Genomic DNA, 24,467 nt, shown 5'->3' on the forward strand with positions numbered 1-24,467 from the left:
TGCAGCAAAAACCCTCAAAAAATTGTAAACACGCTGAACGCTCTCTCGTCGTCTACGTAAATGACGTACGCATAGGCACCATTCTATGCGCGGGCGACCAATTTCGAGCGCACACACTACGAAAATAAGGAAACGGCGGCGCTGCGACGCTTCTTGTACGCAGTGCGGGTACGCGGAGATGTCGGCGGGGAGGACCCAGATACAGTACTGACGTTATTCTAGGCTGTACGCAAGAGCTATTTCTCATCAGAGCTGCAGTGAACTACAGAGCAAAGCATGGGAAGGAGTATACGTGGTGTTTCTTACGCTGAAATCCCGGCTGCCTCCACCAAACACCGACCTTTGCTCTTCAGCTGTATTTCCTGGAGGGACTAGCTTCGGGAAAGAGAACAAGCTAGCAGGCAGTTAACGTTACAGGCTAGCTTCGCAGCGGAGCTAGCTTGCTAGCAAAACTGCTGCCTTATTGTGGCCCGCAACGAACCTCCCAGCTAGCATCCGTCGCATGCACAGAAAGAAAACATGGTAAGAACTGCGTATGTCATGTTTTGTTACATGTACACACCTGTGTCGGCAGTGTTACAGTTTGATCCATAATATGTCTTTTTGTTGTCACATCTTGGATCTATTGTCAGAGGGCCAGGTAGCTAGCTTATGCTACAAGGTTGACAGTTCCTATCACCTGGCTGCGGTCTCTTGCACGGACAGAGCCAAAACACCGCGTTTAATTAATAACACTTTCAAGATATAGCGATCCAGTTCAATATAAAACATCCTCACCTTTTATAGCGTGAATTGCAACCTCTTTGGAATAGTTATGCGCCCCGCAATTCGTTAAAAAGTAACGTTAATTACAGCTTTATTACAACAAAATGTCATCTTTGAATTCTGACTTAATGCTGCAGCGCTTCTTGGTATTTTAGAGGGAGATGAAGTCATAAGTAAAGCTTGGAAAACCAGTCTTGCAAGCTGTTTTGGACGTACATTATGTTCACTTAAAGCACATGGCTAAAGGTCATGCACAAGCAGGTAGCTAAAATGTCTTTACAGAGTGGACAAAGATGATGAGACGTCTGTCAGCAGTTTGTTTCTAAAAACACGTTTAACTCTCCAAGGCAGAGGGGACAGTGTTTTTAACTAATTCAAAAGTACATGAAAATGCCATCTGTCATGCATTAAACATCCCGTTTTAACTGCTCTTCATTTGGAGTACAGTGGATTATTAAAATTTTGCATAATAAAGTCTGCAATGCCGAATAAGACCAAACATGAATTTTGTGATGTTGGATTTACCTGCCTATGTGTTGGTGATGTTTTTTAAGGATGAAAAAATACTATAATTTTGTTTTTAAGTGCAATGTTTGTGGTATTTTTAGTTTATAGTATTACACTATCAGGAGTTATTTGCAGCAACACTTCTGAAGACACGTCTAAGTGTCCAAGGCCGAAAGGAGACTTTTTGACAAATTTAAAAGTTCTTGACAATGCTAACTTTCATGCATGTAACATCCCCTTTGAACTGCCCTTTATTTGGAGTACAATGGATTATTAATATTTTGCATAATAAAGCCTGCAATACAGTAGTAGACGAAAAAAAAATTCTGTGACGTAACAACCCTAAAAAGTTTGTGTTGGAGATATTTCTTTTTTGAATTACAAATAAATACCTTTTAATTTTATTTTTATTTTTTTTTTATAATTTTGCCTTTAAGTGCAATGTTTATCCTATTAATTATTTTCAATATACTACATGCTAAGTAGATTTATTATCGCAGCCTGGGTTATGTCACTAATTAGCAGCAGCATTGATTGTGACAGTGCACATAGTGGTCATAGCATGATTTTTCTCCATATGCCAAATATAGAAAAAATGACATCATTAGGTGGAAAAAAGTAAAAAATTATAAATTCCCTGGCAAAACCCAGAATGACACCCAGAAATAATACAATGCATGTTTTTATGCTTTGATGGCTGTGGGATTTTTTGCACTATACAGTATGAATGTGACAGTTTTGTTTACACTGTGTATTTCAGACTTATTGTTGGAGCTGAGCTGGAAATTCTGAGATTAAACAAAAACACAGAATCTTGCCCAGATGTGTGCTGTATCCATGAACACAGCCAAAATTCTTATAAAAAAAAAACAAGAATGAAAAGTGCAAAAATGTGCCAAACAGTCCCTAAGGGTTAACTGTTCTAATATGAGCTAATACTCAGGCTATTATTATCCATTGTTCGGGTGAGGTTTGTTGACCTGTGACTTCATTATTGATGATTAATTACCACACAGATACAGATAAGGAAAAATAAAAATGCCTGTGTTGAGACTTATTATTTCCCACTGCTGTTTGAAACCCCTGTGGTGCATGAGATTAATGCTTCAGTGTTGGCACTTTGTGTATTTGTCCATATGCAGGTGTACCTGTTAAATCCTATAGAGAACCTGAGAAGCTACATCAACAACCGTCCACCGCTGGTCATTTTTATGATCAGCGTCAGTGCAGTAGCCATCGCTTTCCTGACCATCGGTTATTTCTTCAAGATTAAGGAGATCAAGTCTCCAGAGTTGACAGAGGTGAGTCACACCCACATGGCTCCTTAAAAGACATGAAATTACATGGTTTGCTCCATTAAGAACCTTTCAGATGCCTGTAAAACGTGGTCACTGCTGATTCTAAATGTCAAGTCATGACCTTTTGGGCTGCTTTATGCCACAAGGATGCATCTGCCCAAAATTTTGAAACATGTTGCATTCACGCTAAGACCTATTCAGCCTTTTCTAGTCTTATCCAGTTCAGTCTGTACAGCTTAAAGAAGCTTTTTTTTTAGTATAACAATAAGGGAATCCAGGTTTTCTTAATATACCATGTAAGCAATATCGCACAGTACAGTCAGTGTGAATATAGATTGCTTGTAGTTCACATTACATGGAAATAAGCCTTTGCATGCGGCTGTTAATAGGAAGCATATGCAAATCAAAAAGGAAGTAGGTAGTATGAGACTTTGATGGACTGTGAAGATACCAGTGGATATAGAATAAGTAAAGATATCATCTGCCAATATACAACTTCACAAGGGAAGTTATGTGCATGGCATTCAACATTTCAGTGTGGGAAAGTTCAATTTGATTTTATTGACACATCAGTCCCAGACGTAAATCAGGTAACAGTAGGGGCTGGAATCACCAGAGGGCCCCTGACAGGATATTATCACGATGCTTAGGCCGCAGTTCAATATTATTGCAATGTGCTTTCATCTGTATTTGCAATATTAATAGTTTACAATATTGCCATGCAAAATATTATTTTTCCCCACACCCCTAGGTAATAGATGTTTGGGTAATTGTTTCTATTTAGTTTCTGTATCACAAATAAAACAAGAGAAATGCATCTCAAAATATTGCACAAAATATACTCAACAAACATACATATTTCAAGGTTTTCAGATACTGAAAAGAAATTGGCTTTCTGCAAGACTGAACAAGAAATTACCATACATCTGTTTATGGTTGCCAGCACACATCATACTGTGGGAAGATTTTTAGAACTATATTGTGTGCAAAAAAACACAGGCAATTATTATAGAGGGTCAAAATATTATCATGTATTTTGAATGCAATGGAAATTCATTATGCAAAATTGTTAACTTTTTATCTTATTAGGGAAATTTCATATTCACAAAGCTTCTTAATTCAGTCCCATATTTTAAGTGGATTTTAATTGAAATTGAATACTATTTTAAGTCTCTTAAACTTGTAACAAATAATAAATCAATTTCAGAGGCTAAAATTTACTGAGGACTCTTGAATATTATCTATGATACTTACTCTTGTATCTAATTTACTTCTGTCTCCAATTGAACTGGTGCAGTTCAACTAATTGATTTTACATTCTAATAACAAAAAAAGATTATTTGGATAATAATCACAAAATTTGACAAAATGCTCAGTAATTCAAAGGCACTGTCTCTTCCAGGACTGGAACACCTTCCTGCTGCGTTTCAACGAGCTGGACTTTTGTGTGTCAGAGAATGAAACAATAAAGCACGGTCTGAACGAGTCGACCACACCTGAGAGCATGGTCGTGACCAGCGGCCAAGCTCGCTCCAGCACCCAGGTTCCCCTCCTGCTTGAAGACTCGGGCCCCATCAACATCTCAGTCCCCATCACCCTCACGCTGGACCCCCAGCGCCCGTTTGGAGGGTATTCTCGCAATATCACTCACCTGTATGCCACAGTGCTGGGGCAGCAAGTTGGTCTATCTGGTAGGTTCTCTTTCGCATCATCCTTGGCTTGTGCTTGTCCTGTAGTCAGTGGTCAGAAGAAAATATGTTTAATCAGATGGGGCTGTGAAGATTAATGAGTAAATATTGAAACTCTACACAAAAGTCAGAGATATAACTTCATCAGAGAGTGAATCACCAGAGGCCCCATGATAGGTTATTTTTACGATACGTAAGTTGCTGTACAATATTATTGCGATTTTAAATGTTTTGTGACATGCTGAGTATTGCAATCACAGGTATTGTGATTTAAACTTTTTTTTTTGCAAATTTGGTCCCCAAAGGAAAACTTTGTCAACATCTGTTTCATCTAATAAGATAAAGTTTTTAGTCTGTTCGTTTTTACAGCAGTAAAATTTAACTGAAATTGGACTGAAAAAGCTATTTATGTTATTATTTTATCAGGCTACTAAAAGCTTAATTTGTATTTGCAATACTTGTGATTTATATAATCAAAAAAAATGATACAGATATAAACTGACTGTCTGATATAGACAGAGTGCAGCGGGCTAAAACAAAGAAAGGATCAGAATTTAATGTGGTTCAACTGATCAGATAACGTATACAATTAGTGTATGCGTTATCTGGCAACAGGTACATTATTATGAAAACATTACTATAGCAAAAGAACTGTATGAAGTCTATAGAGACTGTATCTTACCACCCTGGACTTTTTTATGTGGTTGCTGTTTGGAGGTAATTCTCTCCTATTGAGCGTGGGAGTTTGTCCTTCTAATGGGTTTTAACTTACCTCTTTGTGTGGTGACTTTAATTAAACATGATAAGCAAACAGTGACAGCGTTGTATAGCACAAAGCTGTTCCCGTTCAGTCCTCCTATAGGTTTTAGACGTATAGGTTTCAGAAAGTACACAAAGTGAAAAGTGAATAAACACTGGTTTTGAACTCCTGAATGCCTGCATGTTTAGATTTGTGTTTGAGGACTTTTACTTTTGTCCCCTATGATGAGACATACTCGAGGGGCATGTGTGTTTTTTTGCCCCTCACCTTTGATGCATGTTGGCTGTAATTAAGGAGGATTGAAGAAATTAATGCAACATTAAACTTGAGGCCTGGACTGCGAAACAAAGTCAACATAACCAGGATATCCTTTCGTTATCGGGCTACACTTACCCTGACATTGGCCGTCTGGATAAACAGTGTCACAGCTGGTTATCAGTCAACTCTGGGTTTTCCTTTCCAGCCAGGAGCACTTTCATGTGACAGAGGCGGGGGTGTTACCTGAAGCATAAGCCAGCTAGATGGTCAAGTTCTGCACCTATTTTAAGCAGAAAAAAATAAGTTAATACTAAAATCAAATATCATCTTTGAAATAAACAAATGACATAGTCAATGATTTAGTACTTAACTCATAGGGCACACTTTAATACTACACACATGCATATCACTCTGTGCACAAAATACGCTTTTTAAAATCAAAAAATACATTATACGTTAATATTATTTTCTACTTTCACTGAGTTAGTTTTTTTTTTTTACCAACATCCTTCTTAATCATAAATATCAAATATTCATTAAATTTCAGAATTTTGAATTTATGTCAGGATGTCATGATGCCACTATCTTTTTAGATGAAAAAACAAACAAACAAAAATGAATTATTTTCACTATACTAAATGCTAAGTAGATTTTTTTGATTATCACAGCCTGGGATATGTCAATGATTTGCAGACACTGACTGTGACAGTGCGTCTAGTGAAAATAGCATGTATTTTCTCCATATGCCAAATATGGTAAAAGATGATTTAATCAGGGGAAAAATAGTAAAAGTTACAAATTCCACGGCAAAAGCCCAAAATGACACTAAGACATAACACATTGCATATTTTTATGCTTTGATGGCTGTGGGTTCAAAAATTGCAGTTTGAATGGGTTTCAGTGGCACATTTTTTTGCTCTTAACAGTATGAATGTAAGTTTTGTTTACACTGTGTATTTCAGAGTTATTGTAGGAGCTGAGCTGGAAATTCCAGGATTAAACAAAAATAACAAAAATACACAATCTTGCCAACATTTATGTATATGCATATACACAGCCAAAATTATCAAAACGCGAAGAATGAAAAGCGCCAAACAGTCCTTACAGCTTAAACAAAATCGACTGAACTTTGGTGTACTTTTATGTTCATTGATTCTGTGATGGTGGACATGAGGACATCAAGTAAAATGGTTCATTTCAACATGTTATATGACCACCTAATAACAGGGAAAAAATGTACATCTCTGTCTTTACACAGATTCTCCAGGTAATTTTATTCACCATAGCACTAGTAGGCCTTCACACTAATATTAATCCCACTGGGTTTATCTTTGTGTTTTTTTAGCGTTCTTCCTTTGAGGACATTCCAGCTCAAAACACCTGCTCTGTCTTAACTAACTCCTTTTAGCTCTGATAATCTCACCCCTTTGCAAATCAATATGTTGATATTGTTACTGAATGTAGATACTTTAAGTTACTCAATTTTCCAAAGTCAATTGTTCCGGTGTTTTAGGCCTTTGTTTGTCTTCTACTTTAGGGTGCTGTTGTGTTGTTGTTACAGGATTAGCAGCTGGCCAACAACATGTGCCCTCATCCTAAATGTCAAAGCCACTAGACTGGATGAGCAAAGTCAATAAGGAGTTATGCAAATGTTTTGTCACGCTGAACAAACAGTCCTGTCTAAATACGCAAGAGGTAAACAGAGCGTACAAGGTGATGTCAACTTCCTCTTTTCGAGGAGCCTTGCAAAATCAATAAATTGTTCAGAAACCTTTTTTCTTTAATTTATAGTACATATATTAAAAATATATTTTAAAAAAGCATTTGATATTAAATATGTATACAAATCTTTTGTAAATAGATCAGCATTAACTGTAGCGATCAGACTTTTTAACGCCCATTACGATACAAATACCTGAGTTTTGGACATCAGCCATTAACAAGTACCATCCCAATACCAGTTTAATTACTAAGCTGTGTACACCCTTCTGTGTGTGTTAAAGTGATCTAAATTTTCTTTTATGTGTCAGGTAATAGCAGCGTCAATTTAAACACCTCTTTCCTAATTTTGGTACAGCTGAATTACAATCCAACTGTTAACTTTGCAAATGCTGCTACAAACTGGTTGAACAGGAATTTAAGTTCCAGTATAAAACAATACAACTGAATAAAATGAGAACTAGATATGAACATTAGATGCAGTTAAGTCACAAACTAGTGAAACAAACTTGATCATTTCTAATCATTCATAATAAAAAGAAATACAAAATAACTTGTAAAAAGTAGTGTTAATAGGAAATTGAGTTCCAGCTAAAACCATAAACATAAAATTAAATTGAAATTGAATCGAATTGGCCCGATATTAGTTTTGGATTGGTGCATCTCTATTATTCTGACGTCAGCATAAGTTTTCTGTACAAATGCTCATCTTGGATTATGCTTCTTTACTTAATCTGAATTTTTTTAAAGCCTATATCCTTCATGTTACGATTTGGTAGTAAACCAGTACCTCCTAATTTGTCAGAATTGACACAGACATTTTACTTAATATTGTGTAAGACGGTCACAAAAATCAAAAAAGAAGTTCTAGGATAGGATGTTAACAGGGGCGTTTTCAAACACATTTACCTTTCTAATTCGTCTTAAGATGTAAATTTTGAGAGAAAATGAACAGGTACATGATGACCCGAAAAGTTCAACAAATTTCATATCCTCGTCAGTTGTTTTTGCTTGCGGGAACTGGAGGCTCATTGTCCGTGTTTGTCCCCTAAGAATTTGCACTTGTATTGACACAACCACATCTATCCTTCATCACACCCCAGCGTCCACTCAGTTTGACTGATAATCTTCTAATCCCCTCTGCAGTTTGATAAATATTGCATAAGCCTACAAAATCAGCCCCGTCATTCGTTATCAGGGGAGTAGCTTTGGATGACATCAAATACTGCTGCCGTGGCTCTCCCTGCTTTCCTGCTGTGGGAGTTGTACGCATGCTGTTTAGCTTGTTCCAGGCTTTAATAATTGCCTCAGAGCGAAGAGGCGCCTCTCTTCAGGCCTGCATTTTGTTTTTGCGTGATCATGGCTGGTCAAAAGCAATTACTCCCATGTCAACACAACAATGAAGGGAATGTGGATGTGCAGGTTAGAGGCCCATGAGTTGTGCTCATAGATGGGTTTTATAGAAATATGAGGCTGCTTAAAAACAACAAACTGACAGTGAGATTTCCTCTGAAATGCTGTCATTGTATTTTCACGTTTCTGTGTGTAGGCCGGGAAGCCCATGAAGAAATAAACATCACTTTCACCCTGCCTGTATCCTGGAACTCCGACGAGTGTGTGCTGCACGGCCACTGCGAGCAGGTGGTGTTCAGCACTTGCATGACCATCACAGCGGCCAGCAATATCTTCCCAGTCACAGTGTGAGTTGGACTGCCTCCCTGACTCACAGGGACACACTATCTCTCTGCCCAGAGCTGAGTGAGACTGACAAACTGAATTACAGTATCCCAAAGTTTTTCTCAATAACTTTGTGTTATTTCAGACAATATTTTGTGCTTTCATACAATGTGTAGTTACAGAAGTGAGTTGGTGATATCATTTGAGAAAACAAAATGTTTTCAGTTTAGTCAGATACTAGATTCCAAATCCAAAGTAGCATTTTTTTTAGCTCCTATCATCTGCATGATGGAGTGGTAGTTGTTAAGACTGAGATGCTTTGTGCACCACTTTGCAGTCTCATTGCTATTTTTGTAAGCACATAAATAAATGAATATTTTAGCTTTTTTTTTTTAAATTTCAAAATGACTTTCAGTGTTATTTTCCTTGGGGTCGGATAGCAGTTGTTTTTGCTGCATGTAATATAACCAAAGAAGGTTGCATTTTCCAGGCTTTTTATTTGAAGCTGGCAGCTATCAACTGGAATGACAAATGTTTCCAACAGATTTCATCAGTTGTAAACAATAAATGTTCATTCAATGAGTTGGCCGAATCACAAAACAAAACGGTCTGTTGTTGTCTGATAATGTTAAACTGGCTTTGTCTAGCTGTTGTCTGTAACAAACTCAGTCAGCTACATTTTTTTAAAGAGCGGAAAACACCAATCAGCTCTGTTGGCTCTTTAGCTTTGTTCATAGCTCTCATATTGTGATACTGTGTTCACATGGACCGCAAACCTGATAACATTTTAGTGGACGAGAGCTGGATAGTAAAATTAGGTGAAGCAAGCAGAGAATAACAGCAGTGGAAGACGGCATTGCTGCACTTCAGTAGTTCTTAATCTAAAGCCTGGGTCTTCAAACTAGGGTCTGGGACCTCCAGGAGGTCCTCACAGTTACTGCAGGGGCGCACCAAAAACAATATATTTTTTAAATTAAATCAGCTTATTCATTAGAAAATCTACCAATTTAATTTACAGCACACAACATTAGTGTCAGGCTGACTGTCACCTATGAATCCTTGTCAGTGGATGAATGTATACATATATGAATCTGTTAGTAATTATTCTTTTAAAAGGTTAATATTGTATGCACTATAAAAGGTATGTTTATGTTTCTCATATATAATAGGGGGTCCCTGCTCTGTTGCTCTTTCTGCTAAAGGGTCCTTGGCCTGAAAAACATATAGACCCTTGGTCTAACGCGATTGTGGGTGCTGCATATTGCAACAGCGTCACATTTCTCATATAATTGTTGCTAGCAAATTTCATATGAATCTGCAAGGCCTACAGTGCTCCTGCATGATCATTCACGGGGTGCAAGTGTGCCATTTGTTTTGATTAGTGAAACATGTCAAAATGAGGGTGAATAAATGTGCATGTGCATGTTACAAATTAGCAGGAGCGAGTACGAGCATATCTGGAGTCTTTAGAGATGAGCAGTAGCATGTCCTATCAGTCTCTGAAACTATAACATTAAAACTGCAGCCAAAGTGGAGACTGAGAGCTTTCAGCAGTGTCATTTAGAGTCAGTCAGATGTAGTTTCATCTAATGTCAGGCGTGACTTAGTTGTTGGTCGTTTGTCTTTGCTTTCAGAGTAGACAACTGCTTTGAATGTCACTGTATCTTACTTAAATAGGAAGCATTTTGGAAACTGTTATCGACACTGCTTTGCTTTAAATTGCATGACTTCTATACTGGGGCAATTCTAATGTTGCCCCAGTATATTGATTTTTGCTTTATTATGATACGTAGTCTAGCCATATTAATTTCTGATTGATATGGTCCCTTCCTACCTGCTGATGTATCCACATTACAACCTTTTTATGTCCTTATGTGTTTGGATGGGTAATGCCTTAAATGGCACTGCCAATATTATATGGAAAAGGACAATCTTGAATAATAAGAAATATGAAACAAATAATCAAATACAAGGAATAATATAAATAAGCCAAAAATTCTTAAATGACATCTACAACTTTTCTCCAATCTCTGCAACATAATGTAAATCGTTCCACTACAACAGTCAATAGATGTCACTTTTTGTTTTGGTTTGCAGGCAGCCGCCACACTGCGTGCCGGAGACGTACACCAATGCCACATCTTGGTACAAAGTGTTCACCACAGTCCGCGACTCAGATACCAAGTACAGTCAGGACTACAACCCCTTCTGGTGTTACAAAGGAGCCATCGGCAAAGTGTACCACGCACTCAACCCAAAGCTTACTGTCATCGTTCCTGATGTAAGTCACAGCCTCCTTTTTTTTCTGGCGGTAAACATTATCAGACGCAGTTTTTATTTTACAGAGTTTCTGGTTCGGTTTTCTAATGTTGTTATTTCTGTGTCTCGGTTAACTTGCATTAAAGTAACTGAATAAACAAAACTATGACTTAGACTGTACTTTAGGCAAAGAAAATCTACTTTAAATAACAAGATTTCCCTCAGATTTGAATGTAGTTTCCAGGAACCGTATTAGAAGAAATTTGCAAGAAGTTTTTAATCATCCTCGTCTCTCAGGTGAATGTCTCACTCATTTACCTTGTACTGCATCTTCATATATCCTTAACTTTTAATTTTTTTTGTATTTTTCCTTTGTGTAAATTTTAAAAAGTTACTTTACAAACAGGATTAATTTTCTGTATTGTAGTCTCTTGGCTGGGTTAGTAAAGATACAGAACATTATTTACTTAAAGTTAAAAACCACTTGATCGGATAAGAAATTATATGAGATGATAAGAAGCTTTTGTTGAGAAGATTATGTTTATATTGTATCACATACCGAAACATACATTTTCTTTGCTAGAAAGTTATAGGTATAAAGTTGTGGCAGCACAACAATTAAAAAAAAAAAAAGTAAAACCCAAATATGACAGAGTGATTGTGTAGGGGATATATTGAGATGATGGCAGGTTAAAGGATCACTCACTATTCCCATTATAAGACAAAATAAATGTGGTTGAACACATTGTGAAAGCCAGTTAGTCGTAGTTGTATACTGATGGCGGTAGATTGTTCCAGGAATACAATAGCCCTATTGACAGGCTTCAGCTGTCAGCTGAATGAGCCAGTGAGCCTGAAAACATTTTGAAAATATGTGTTGTGCCTGTGCAGTTACCTGATGTCAGTCCACTTCAACACAGAGGATTAAGGGAGCGGAGCTTGAGAAAGCTTTTTCCATCAGCGTCACCGTCTGTTATCAAAACAACAGAGAAATAGAGTGACACTTGACATCCCTGTTTCATTCCTACATTTAAATGTCTGTAGAATGTGAAGACATAAAACATAGCTAAACTTAAAGCAAAAGTTTAGCTATGTTTTATTTCTTCACTCCTCAGACTTTCTGTGTAATTAAAATCTTGAATGTATTTAGCACTTTTAAAAGTCTTTCATATCAGCTGGCATCGGGTTATAGTTTTCAGTAGTTAGTTATTTTTGAAAGACTCCTATTGATGTAAGCATTAAAGGAATACTTCAACTGCAAAACAACCATTTGTATATCAATAAGTTACTCTGTTACTTTGAATTTTTGTGAAAGAAACTTTTTCCTGCATGCCTCCATGTTGAACAGAGAATCCAAAATAGGCAAAAAATTATTGATGAATTGAAGTAAATGCATTGAACAACGGCAAATCTATAAACAAGGACACCAGTGACTTCAAGTCATAAAGAATGTTCACCTTTTTGGATTCTTACCGTGGAAACATGCAAGAAAAACAAAGTTTTCTTCACAAATTCAAGGTATTATGCGTTGAGTAATTTATATACAAACAAATGGTCATTTTGTGAGTCAAGTTGGACCCAAGACAGGAATTAACTGCACATTATACAGATGATCCCTGTGGTATGTTTTTGACAAAAAATCAATAACTGATCTGGCAGTGGGAATGTAAATACCCCCTCACATATTCTAAGTATGATTATAGTAAGCACTTGCTTCAATAGGGGCATTTTGATAGTGAGCTCAAAATTATGCAGATTGACTTTTTGATTATAATTAGGGCTGACATTTTTTGCCAAGTTGCTCATTGCCTTTTTTTTTTTTTAAAGAGATTGAACCAATTTGCTCTGGATTCAAAAGTATGAATACTTGTGAAAGGCGTCTGAATGCAGCATAAGAAAAGTAATGTCAATCCAGGTTTCAAAGGGTTAAAGACAGGAATATCAGCTGGTGATAAACATGATTAAGTACGGAACACTGACAGCCTTAATTATAATAAAACCTGCAGATATTTGATTCTGTCTTCTTAACTCTTTCTTATTAGGATGACCGTTCCCTCATCAACCTGCACCTGATGCACACAAGCTACTTCCTGTTTGTCATGGTCATTACTATGTTCTGCTATGCAGTCATCAAGGGGCGACCTGGCAAAGTACGACAAACCAACCCTGACTTCTGTCCTGAGAAGGTACATCAGACACCAGCAGTGCTATATGACGAGAACAGGTAGCTCCAGCAAAGCATTGCTTGACCAGTGATTGGTCAAAGACATGATCCAATCACACTGCTGATTCTCTGCTAATTGTCCAAATACATGGACATCTTTGTGCAACTGTTGATTTTCTTTGACACACTGATTCCTTATTTCTTAAGAATTTAAGCACATATTAATACTGCCCTTATTAGAATAAACGCTATTTTGTTTCGACGAGTTATGTTTGAAGTGATTATAGGCTTTGTGTTGTTAGCATCTCCAAACAAAAGCCTGAAACCTGGCAGCACATTCTTACGTGGTCCTCTGATGTGGCTGATTCATGCATAGTTGCAGCTCAGTCCCAGAGGTAATGGAAGATTGTCCTCTTGGGTCTTAATGCTTGACAGTACACATAACACCGTAACCCATGTGTGTCACTTATTATCACAGCCACTGTGGAGGAGCCAGCTCGCACTGGTACATGAACTAACAATTTTAAGATAGGTCAGCAAGCTGTGACTCATTGTCTGAGTCAGGCCCAACTAAGAGTTTTGGGTGCTGTGCTGCAGAAACAACAGAGGGAATTATACAATTTTCACTACAGGCAGGTAGATGGGGATCAGGCTAAGCTAAAGCTCTGCAGTTTATCTTACAAAATAGTTCCACAAATTAAGCTCTGCTCACTCAGTGATAAACACATCTCATTTTCTGTAGCTGTTTCACAGTAAAAGCCCGCTGCTTTCTTGCTGGATGGTAGAGTTTGGTTGATTTCTGGTTTTGCTGCTACAGTTGGGTGTATGTGCTTAAAGACGTTTGACTTTATGCAAGCTGGCTAAACCAGAATTTTCATGATGGTACGATATGGGAAATTGAAAAGTAGCCTACATCAGCAAACTGTGCTTGACAGCAGTTGTAAATCCAGCTTGTGACGAGATATTGCGGTTAGGCGTAAAGAAAATTAAACTGCCATTACGGCAAAATTTTGGATTTAAAGCTGAATAAAGAGGTGAGTGGAAAAAACAGATAAGGGAAGTATGTCCTGCTGCTTTACTCTGCTTCCTCGTTATGTCGTGTTTATTAACGACTGGAAAACCTGCTTAGATCATCGTGGCCTCTCTCAGTCTCAGTATGTTCTACTTGTGGGCAGCTGAAGGGTCAAGTGCGACACCTAGCATTAAAATTTGATATACTGGTCCAGTGTTTGGCCTAATACTGAAGCGATTTGAAAATGTGTAAACTAGCCCAACCCTCGTTTATAGTAAACTTTTAATGTGATGCAGCAGCAGTATCTTAACTTAGTGAGTACAGCGGACTAAAAAAAATTGGAAATGCAGATTTAAAATATAAATTTGCAGAACTGTGGTACCAGCTGCACAGACCTGAATTTGGGGCACTTTGAAGGGAAATTCCAGTCTGAATGGAGATGCCCTTCACATTAATAGTGACATTTTAGATGTGTCATTCTCCAGTTGATTACAAAAAAATTTTTTTAATGATTTTCTCGTAGCAGTGGCTTCTTCACTGCTGAGTTAAGAGATTTGATGTTATTATTGGCATTGATTTTAAAGCCGCTTAGTTTTAAGATTTAAAAAATGTCATATTTTGGCACCAGCTGATAGAAATATCAAGAATGATACTTTGGCAGACAGCAATGCATGCTGCTACATACACAGTAGCTACTTACGTCAAAATTATGTTAAGACATTGGATAAAACTTGTATTCATCTAATTTAACTGCTCCTGTCCATTTCACCGCTTTTTGTGTTTAATTGTAATTGTAATTTGTAACTTTCCTATTTAATTTTCCTGCACGCAGTAACCCCTGCTATGATTTTGTAAGCTGCACTAAAACCCATTTCTTCTGTTGCAGGTGGCGTTGTCAGAGGGTTAAAAAGACATCAGAAAGCTATGTCAGAACTTACCTGTAACATGGACAGACTCAAAGAAACAGAAGAAATATAAATAAACATACCAGTTGCCTAGTGAACCCTGGAAATACAATAAGGGACACAAAAGCTCTGTGAATGCATTACTCTTGCAATGTTGGGTTTTTCCAACCAAAGATATACAAGTGCCTGTATCTGTCGTGTAAATATTTGTAGGAACTCTGATATTCTGTGCAAAACCTTTTTTTTTTGGTTTATTATAATTATTATTTTGCCTGAGTCCCCTTGTGCCATGTCAGAACATGCAGTACATAAACAAAGCAGAAGGCCAGATCCAAGAGCTACACAGCCATTTTTCTAGCAGTCATTTGGTCTCATTTACCAGAAAAGATAGAAAAAAAAAAGAGAAGTGTGTTACACAAAACATTGGCATTTATCGCAGATCTCAGCTATGAGTTTTTGCTGCAAATGTTTGGATATCTCAGAACCATCTGTACACAATGTAGTGTTATCTCCCCTAATGACAAAACATGTTTGGTAACTTGTAATATGTTAAAGTCGACTAAATGTGCTTGAATACTCAGGTCGAGATAATTGCTTGAGGATGAGACGCTTGTAAGACATTTATTCTTGAGTATGCACTTGTCACTGCAGCTTCAACGGGGAAGGGAATGAATAAGCACTTTTTTCTGCACCAGTGTAATCATATGTTTGATCACAATTCGATATTGCATAAAGTCTTTTTAAAAGTAGCATTTAGTTAACTTAAAGGTCCAGTGCGTAAGATTTAGAGGGGTGTATTAGCAGGAATAAAATATAATATGCATGTTTTCTTTAGGGTATAATGACCTGAAAATAAGTATCAGCATCTTTTTGTTACCTTAGAAAGAGCTGTTTATATCTATGTGCGGAGCAGGTCCTCGTCCACAGAGTCTGCCATGTTGTTTGTACCGTAGCCCAGACAGGACAAACAAAATACTGGCTCTAGATAGGGCCATTCATGCTTTTGTATTTTCAAGTCAGCCAGCGTAGTTAGCAGGCCTTCTGCAATGAAAATGTGGGACAGATACAGATTTTTCAAAGTGAAACTACTATATTTAGTGTTTGTACCGGTATAAATCACCAAGTCTGTTTGTTTCGAAGAGGAAGAGACCTCTGCAGATAATTTGGCCTCTGGCAAAAACCTCTTGAACAATAAACACTGAACTGAGTGAAGTGTCAGCTGGTTGCAACCTGCAATCCTCACCACTGGATGTCCCTAAATCCCTCTAAATCTTACACATTGGACCTTTAATTGAACTCCCTAATTGTATTAGGTCTTCTCCAGATTAATGATTGTTTCCCTGTTTGTCTGCAATGTCAGTAAACGTGGAGTCAAGTATTTAGATGATTGCACTGTGCACATTAATATATGAACAGAATACAACCCCAGCAGTAAAGTTAATGAGCCCCATTGTCTCAGCTTGTTTCCAATTAGGCTTATCAGTAAGTCCATATTAATGGCAGTTAAATAAGCTGTGGCACTTCCTGTGGTCTGTGTTGAAAATTGTTTTTGTTTTTTTTACTTTAAGACAAGTAGACGTCACACTTAAAAAATGTGATTTTTCTGCCTTTTGTTTTCCTTCCTCCGTGGCTTCATCACTCACCTGCCTCATGATTTTTTTTTTGTTTGCTGCTTGTAGCTCTGCAGCAGTTTTGTAGTTTTGGCTTCTAGACTAAATGTTCAATACTTCTTTGTTGCACCTGGATGAAGCGAAACATTATCTTGCCTTACCTATGGTGGACTTGCTTGCTTGAAAACAGACGGGGAGATCATCTTCTCTCCTTCAAACATTAACTTGCCGGTCCCTTCTTCCACAGCCATGCTTCTCTGTTTGTTTCTTCCAGTATGATGAGCCTGTGGTTTGAAATCAAACTTGTGATTTTTGTCCTATTAATGTAAATGTCAAGTTGCCCTGGAGTCATTATATTTTAGGATGCTTTTGATTTACTTGTGCTTTAATTTTAAGCAAATCATTATCAGTTGCACGTGTTCAAGTGTTTGCATAGCTAGAGCACCTTTTAGATTTCTTGCACATTTTGTTTATTTGCTCCTGTGATCATTTTTCTCCTTTTTTCCTTCTTTTTTTTGTCCAAGGTCACATGTAAACAGTCTGATATTGAACTATATAAACCTTGTTTCAGTTGGACTCCTTCTAAAAACAAATATAATTCTATATTAGTATATAATTATATTTGCATAACTCTGATAATATATTTATAATTAAATCATTTAATTTTGATTATTTTGTAGTTCAACAAAAACGTGCAAAAACTTGCTTGGTGTGCGAATGTGTTTAAGTGAGTTTGGGAAATGTTTAGATAAAAAAAGGCGGATTTAGACTGTGATTCTCTAAAGGGGTTGGGTATTAAAGCATGAAATTTAATGACATTTCTGAAGTGCACAAGTCTATATTGACTTGTTTAGGCAACCTGGTTTCACTCCAAACTTGTCAACTACCTACACTTGATCAATGGCATTGATGCTTTAGTAACAGTATGAGACAAGGTGGATGGTGGCATTTGTTGACTTTCCGGGCGACTAACGTGGTGTAAAGAGAGAGAAAGTCTGCAGTCTGGATTGGTCAAACAAACTCTGGACTTTAATGTGGAAGTCTGCTGTTAATATCTTGTGTGAAACCAAAAGTTAATAGTTTCTTTAATAAGAGTGAAGAGTGCTAGTATGAGAAGCTCCTATGCAATTGGCTAATGCTGCGTGACATTATATCACGTTAGTAACAAGGTAGTTAGTAAATAGTCTACTATTTAAAAAAAACATGACATTTTTATTTTAACCTGTTGTTACTTAAACCAAAGGAAGTAAACGTTTAAAACATCTGCTGCCACATACTGATTTTTAATTTTTGGAGCTGAATCTTACATTAGGAGCACTATTAGAATATATAAACTGTGCGGTTATTCATCGAACCACAGACTCAGAGCATACTCTGGGCACAGATGGAGCAGCAGAAAGTCAAGTGTAGTTAAAGTAAAACATGATCGTTTACCCACTTTTACTAAAACTTTGCTTTAGCTTTCTTCTCTCATCCATCAGTATGATCAGCTCTGGCATGATAAGCAGATCAATATCCATCCCCCAACTCCTCAAACTGCTGCTCAGGAGTTCCGCCTGAGCTGCGTTCACGGACCCACAAAAACATCAGAATTTTTGCCTCATTCAGCTACCGCCTCACAGATTTCTAATTATGTGGGAAACACTGGACAGTGTGCACCTAACAAGGAGAAACTGCAAATTTCGTGTGATAACGGAAGTTTATTTTGAAAAGGCACAATGCATGTAACACGCGTAAATGGACACGCTGTCCCTGAATGTCCAGAACTGATGCTGGAGGGGTACTGAGCACATTATATTTTGATAAGACAGGCCACTGACAAAGTGTCGGTATTAGACATACTAGGAGTGAGAATGTGTCGGTTTGGGAACATGAATAAAACAAGCGCACCTCCCCTGACTTACTGCAAGTTTTTGTACATTTTCATTTAAATTGTTGTGACTCATTGTGTTGTGCTGAAACCGACTGTAGCTTTAAGGATGAAATTCATGCTCTTTAAGGTTCTGAGGGCATGGCTGACTTTGACAATCATTTTTTTTAATTGTACTGAACACATATTTGGTTTGCAAACTGCTCTCATTAGATTAGGTGAAGATTGTTGTTTATGTTAAAAATTTTGAGCCACCAACAACTATCTATTGTGTTGTTTGGACACAAATATGAAATCTATTAGTTACCAAATGTGTCCGATCTTTGCTTCGAGAAGTTGCGGTGTTAAATCCAAACCTTCCCAGAGAATGAAACACAGTCTAAGTCCGCCTTTAATGTCTGTTATGTACGACTTTTCTTCAATAGCAATTACTGATACATTTTACTTACCTCTGTTATAATTTTTTTCCATAATTGATGTACCTGTTGAATGTACTTTTTTATATAAGCAGCATAATCGAAATCTGAGATGCAAGAATTCCAAGTGATTTTAATCTATGATGTAGTTTTTTTTTTTCAGTTTTAAAGGCTTTACTTGAATTGTGTTTTTTGTTTCGAGTGGTATTCATATATAATAAGGTTTATCCTTTTGTGGCAGAAATGAATCTCTTGTCACGTTATTGTATCAAACACTTTGTACATTTACTGTTTGATTTTGTGTGTGTTGGCGAACGAGTGGAAGGTGTGATACCTTTTTCTTTCCATATTGAATGATGCTATAGGATAAGTCTTCCTAATTCTGATGTGTATCATATTTGAGCATGGATCTGCTGCTTCTACTCTCATCACTATCTCCTGTGATTTCATGGTGGGACTCATGCTTTTTCTTTTTTGGAAGATCTGGCAGCTCTTATTGGACGGTTATGTTGGATGGGAAGTGGGGGAGGTTTGGCAGAGTGTTTGTGAGTGAACGAAGCTTGCCATATTTTTGCCAAACCATCAGTTAATGTTGGTGACTTGCATTTACCTGCTTCTTATCCCTCCTTACGTTGTTCATCTTTGGTTAAAATTGCATCTCTGTAATTGCAAAATGCCTTAACATTGTACAGTTTCATTTAAGTTTTCTTTCTTTCACATATCATATATTGTAAAACACACCAGCTTTACAGAAAATCCAAGCAATGCTCATTTTATCACTTCTGAGCTACATGAGGCTCACATAACCGTGCTTGTTAAGTGTACATTTAGAGGGTTTTAAAAAGGAGCAGATGCTTGCTGTTGTAGTGTTTAAACTACTCCACTATATCACTGAGGAGTGGAGTAAAAACAGAGGAGCCATGTTCTCCTAGGTTGCGTCATCTCACAGTGCTCTCGGCTTGGCATAAAGCAAAACACACGAGTCTCCGATATAAGGCTGCCATTTCACCTTGTTATCCTTTCTGTCATGTTCGCAGCGCTTACAGGCAAGTATTAAGCCAACTCTGTGCCTTCTGCACTACCGAGCTGCATCCTCCTCCCTGTACATACAGTAGATAGGACCATAGGTTTAATGTGGCTAGGACGTCATTCAAATCCTTTTTCCTCTCCAGTGGAACTGCTGTAAATGAATTCAAGTTTAAATAAACTGTCTCTAAAGTTCAACATCACTTTGTCCCTGACCCTCTTTCTCTCCACCACACATCACTGTTTCCACAGGGAGATTAATGATCTGCCAGAGGAAATTAATTAAACTAATTTGCTGGTACTGAGAGTAAAATGCCACGGCGATAATAAATGCTGCGAGCCGAGGGCTCAGGCTGTCTGTGTAGGAGCTAAACGATGACACTGCAGTATGGTATAGTTCTGTTATTGTCAACAAATCCCATGAAGAGACCAAAACCAACGAGTGTTGGGTTTCCATCCAAATGTTGTGCAAGTTTTATTTGCAATTTTAAGTAAATCTGCAAAAGAAAATTAGAAGTTATGTTTTTTTTACACTACTGTTATGCAAATATTAGGAGTTGATTAATCAAGGTAAGCAGTAGGGGGCACTAAGTCTCCATACAGGTGCCACTGCAGAAGAGGGCCCAACAAATGACATTATTAACCCTTTGAAACCTGGGCAAAAGACATGGGCATTAGCAAGAAATTAGTGAAAAACCTCAAAGAAAATTACCTGAAAATGAGCCAAAAAATCTAAAGCAATTATATATAAAAACATAAAAAGCAAAAACCCTAACCCTTCAAAGTAATGAAAATTGTATTTATTTTACATATTTTATAATATTTTTCTGTAACATAATTTAAATTTAGGGTTTTTTGTAGTTTTGATTTTACCCCCATGTTTTCAAAAGAAATTTGAAGTAATTTGGTTATGTTTGAAAGAGTGAAAATAGCTTGTCAAAGGTGTCTGAATGCAGGACAAGATGTCTATCCAGGTTTCAAAGGCTTAAAAGAGAACATGTCAAACCTCAAATGAAGGAAAACTTAGGATTATAACAATGCAAGAACCGTGGGACAGTAGAATAGAGTTTTGAGCAACTAATATCACCGCTCTGTGCTCTTGTAAGAGTTCTGGTAACAGCCCTGCCATCGAAAAACATCTAAAATTTAACCCTCCCATGCGTAAAATTAAAGCATCATTATGGAACTAACTAAAAAAAAGGTTCTTCTGACAGTAAAGGTTGCTGAGTCTTGAGCTACACAGACAAAACTGTTAAATCAATTAAAGCAACATTATGCAACTTTTAGGTCATTGTTGAGTCTCATTTCCAGGTCTAATCCAAATGCTCTGGGTTGGTAGTTGGACCAAACCACAAACCAAATTTCACAGAGCTGCTAGCTTGACTGTGGATTTTTACAGTCGAAGATGATTAAAGCATCTTTCAAACTGATAAACTGGCATACTGGCTTATAGTTATTTCATTAAAATGGATTCAAAGACATTTGAAGCCTGCTGCTTACCACTGGTTTGGTCCTTTAAGATTTAGGCGAGGTTGTGTGTTGTGCAGCGCTGCATGTGCTGCTCCTCCTCCTTTGTACTTGCGTCCAGGAGTCTGGAAGAGAGGATAAACAACTGTTGAGCACAGTGTACCAGAACACTTTGTTTGATTAATTCCCTACGTATTTGCGAGCCATTTTTAAAGATTTACATCTTCAGTAGCGGCAAATAGGCTTGATTTGAGAGACAGACTAATGCACAACAACATCGTAATTATCCTTTAAGACAAGGACAAGCAGACAGACTTTAAATTCACGGCACAATCTGTTTACTTTTCATAAAGTTCTAGGGAAACTGTATATATTATAAGCAACAGCAAATACATGAAAACAGTTAACAAACAGAAAGAACCGACTGCGTATGTATGGACAAAGCACCTAATCTTAAAGCACAGCACACACAGTCTATAATAATAAATAATTTAGCAGTCATTAAAAAGACACACATGAATCCTTTGGGGAGCCAGAGAGTATTTAACCCTTTGAAACCTGAGTGAACTGGTTTGATTTCTTCCAAAAACATGGGAGGAAGGTAATGAGCAAGGAAAGAAAAAAATGCCCCCAAATTCAGCAAGAAATTAGGAAAAAGTACAAAAAATTATCTGAAACATAGTCTAAACAAACAAAAAAAACTGAAAAAAAACAAAAAAAGATAAAGAAATAAAAAACTCTAATAACTCTGAAACATAATTTTAAATATGTAATCATGATAATTATAATTGCAGTTTTTCCCTATTTATTTTCTTTTTCCCCTAAACATTTTACCCTAGTTTTTAAAAAAAATCTAAATCTGCATTTTGGTTTTTTTTTACAATTTGTGGAACATTTCAAGACAAGAAAAGTGAAATATCTCTAGGTTTCAAAGGGTTAAACACAGTGTACTGTATGTACTGAATGGTAATGTTTAAAACACACGTAATGGGGTGAAATAAAGTGTAATTTCAGAGGAAGGCACCCGACTACAAATCAACCACTTAGCAGCACCGACAATACAGTCTGTTGGAGGTTGTGTGGGAGGAGGAAGAGAGGAAGAAGACAGTGAGGGAGGACATCAGGATGCGGTCATTATCTGTCATCTGTTTGCTTCTAATATTGGACCAAGATTGCTCAGTAAAACCCACTGCTTGTCATTAGCTTTTGAATGTTGTTTTTAAAATCTCCATGTGGCTCAGAAATGTTTTGTGGAAGCCAGCAGAGAATAGGAGTGATTAATATATTTTTAAAAAAAATCACATCCTGATGGAAATTCTTATAATTACCACAAAGGACAGAGAGACTAAGCCAGATTTGTGTAGGAGACAAACATGTTATCTCTACTCCTGCAATGAACAAGCGATATTTGGGAGCAGCGGCGTTTCAGATATACCACAGACCACAATAAGTAAGAAAATACAAAAGTAATCAACTATTTAATGTTGTATGGGTCAATTATATCCCAAATTACCTCTCCAATAAGTAACCTTTTTAAACCCACAGATGAAAAATGCTCCAAAACACACTAAGATGTGCAGCCACAACACCTCAAGTGTTCATACCAAAAACTTCCTACACTATTCTCATTTATCAACACAGACGGGACTCTTCTTTCAAATGAACCAAATAATATACCCACAAATTATAATAACAATACATTTTTAGCTTTCTCACATGTAAAGCACTTAAAGCTGTATTTTATGTATGAAAGGTGCTATACAAATAAAGATTATTATTAGTGGTCTTAGTAGTAGATGTAGTAGTAGTAGTAGTAGTAGTAGTAGTAGTAGTAGTGTGGATGCTTCAGCAATGTACTACTGTACATGATACTGCATTGACTTTATTTAAAAAGACTTTAAAAAGACACTGATGTTTAGTATTAAAGTAAAGTTGTCCCTTTTTTTAGAGTCTAAAAGATGGCATAGTTGCTGTTTCACATTTTCCTTTTCAACAAAGGCAGACACCACCGCTAATAAAAAGCAGGTGTGCCGGCTGATTGTTCAGTTGCATCAATTAGGCCGGACACAGGACACTGTCTTCCACATTCATTTCATTTCTTGTTTTTTTTTTTTTTTTGGCGTAGATTCATCATGGATACTAAAATTGAATTTCTTTGCTGAAGCAGAGGCTCTGTGTTGTGCCCAGCAGAGGGCAGGGTTAGCAGACATATAGATGAGAGTCGGCCTCTGTTTATTGATTTCCTCACTGTTCTTTTTCTTTTAAAGATTTGCTTATAAATGGCTGTAGACATTACTGAAAGCAGATGACACAGCTGTTACTGGATGTCTGCAGGGCAGAGATGTCCGTCCATTTTCTGTAACCACTTATTCCCTTAATGAGGGTCGCTGGAGCCAATCCCAGCTGACATTGGGAGAGAGGTGGGGAACACCCTGGACCGGTCGCCAGCCTCTTTATGGTCAGCTCTGTGTGTTGTACACAAACCAACTCTCCAGCAGTTTGCATGAGATGCACAGAGACGCACACCCAAAAGAAAAGCCAAAATTTGTGGTCAAAAAGCAAAAACGCTTTTAAATCTACTTTTAAACATCCTGAAAGACTTGAATAACAACAAAACTCCTCTGCACAGGAGGGCTATTGAGTTTTTTTACCCTTTAAAACCAGAGAAAATTTAGCTTGATTTATATCAAAAACATGTAAAGAATGTAACGAGCAACTTTACATAAAAATGACCCAAAAATTTGCAAGAAATTTATAAAACCTTGAAGAAAATGACCTGAATTTTAATCCTTTAAATGCCAGCATTTTGTTATTAGATAAAACAATAATACAAAAATGCTAAGTAGATCATTATTGTTATAATCACAGTCTAGGATATGTCGGTGATTAACAAAAACACTGATTTTTATACATTATTTTTTTGTGTAGTGTAAAAATACTCACTCTTGTAACGCTCTGCACACAAAATGTGCTTTTCAAAATCAGGCTATAAAAAAACATATTACACATTAATATCAGTCCTAATCATAAATATCAAATATTAATTAATTTTCAGAATTTCAACCG

At 37.0% G+C, this 24,467-nt stretch overlaps 1 protein-coding gene and 2 long non-coding RNA genes across 4 annotated transcripts in view; 1 reads left to right on the forward strand and 2 right to left on the reverse strand.

The window, feature by feature from the left end:
- Positions 1-148: 148 nt before the first annotated feature.
- On the forward strand, positions 149-20,132 carry tmem248 (transmembrane protein 248). 2 transcript variants are annotated; one of them, XM_042498609.2, is made up of 7 exons: positions 149-522; positions 2,415-2,573; positions 3,973-4,261; positions 8,545-8,695; positions 10,770-10,953; positions 12,974-13,155; positions 14,994-20,132. In XM_042498609.2, the coding sequence occupies exons 1-7, from the start codon at positions 520-522 to the stop codon at positions 15,049-15,051; spliced, it is 1,026 nt and encodes a 341-aa protein (XP_042354543.1). In that variant the 5' UTR covers positions 149-519; the 3' UTR covers positions 15,052-20,132. The 2 variants fall into 2 exon arrangements, with proteins under 2 accessions (XP_042354543.1, XP_042354545.1); XM_042498611.2 differs by having other exon boundaries at positions 150-522; positions 12,974-13,117.
- LOC148187216 (uncharacterized) lies at positions 4,220-12,954 on the reverse strand. The gene is made up of 3 exons (XR_015778920.1): positions 11,827-12,954; positions 5,412-5,556; positions 4,220-4,300 (listed from the first exon to the last, which is right to left on the reverse strand). It is a non-coding gene; the product is annotated as an uncharacterized LOC148187216 (long non-coding RNA).
- A 658-nt stretch (positions 20,133-20,790) lies between the features above and the next one.
- The window catches only part of LOC148187217 (uncharacterized), a 190,454-nt gene continuing 186,777 nt past the window's right edge, over positions 20,791-24,467 (reverse strand). The window contains exon 5 of the long non-coding RNA XR_015779009.1: positions 20,791-21,526. This is a non-coding gene — a long non-coding RNA (uncharacterized LOC148187217). The remainder of the gene's footprint in view (positions 21,527-24,467) is intronic.

This window comes from Plectropomus leopardus, chromosome 15, assembly GCF_026936395.1.
Source record: "Plectropomus leopardus strain MGB_pleo_1.0 chromosome 15, ASM2693639v1, whole genome shotgun sequence".
Lineage (NCBI taxonomy): Eukaryota > Metazoa > Chordata > Actinopteri > Perciformes > Serranidae > Plectropomus > Plectropomus leopardus.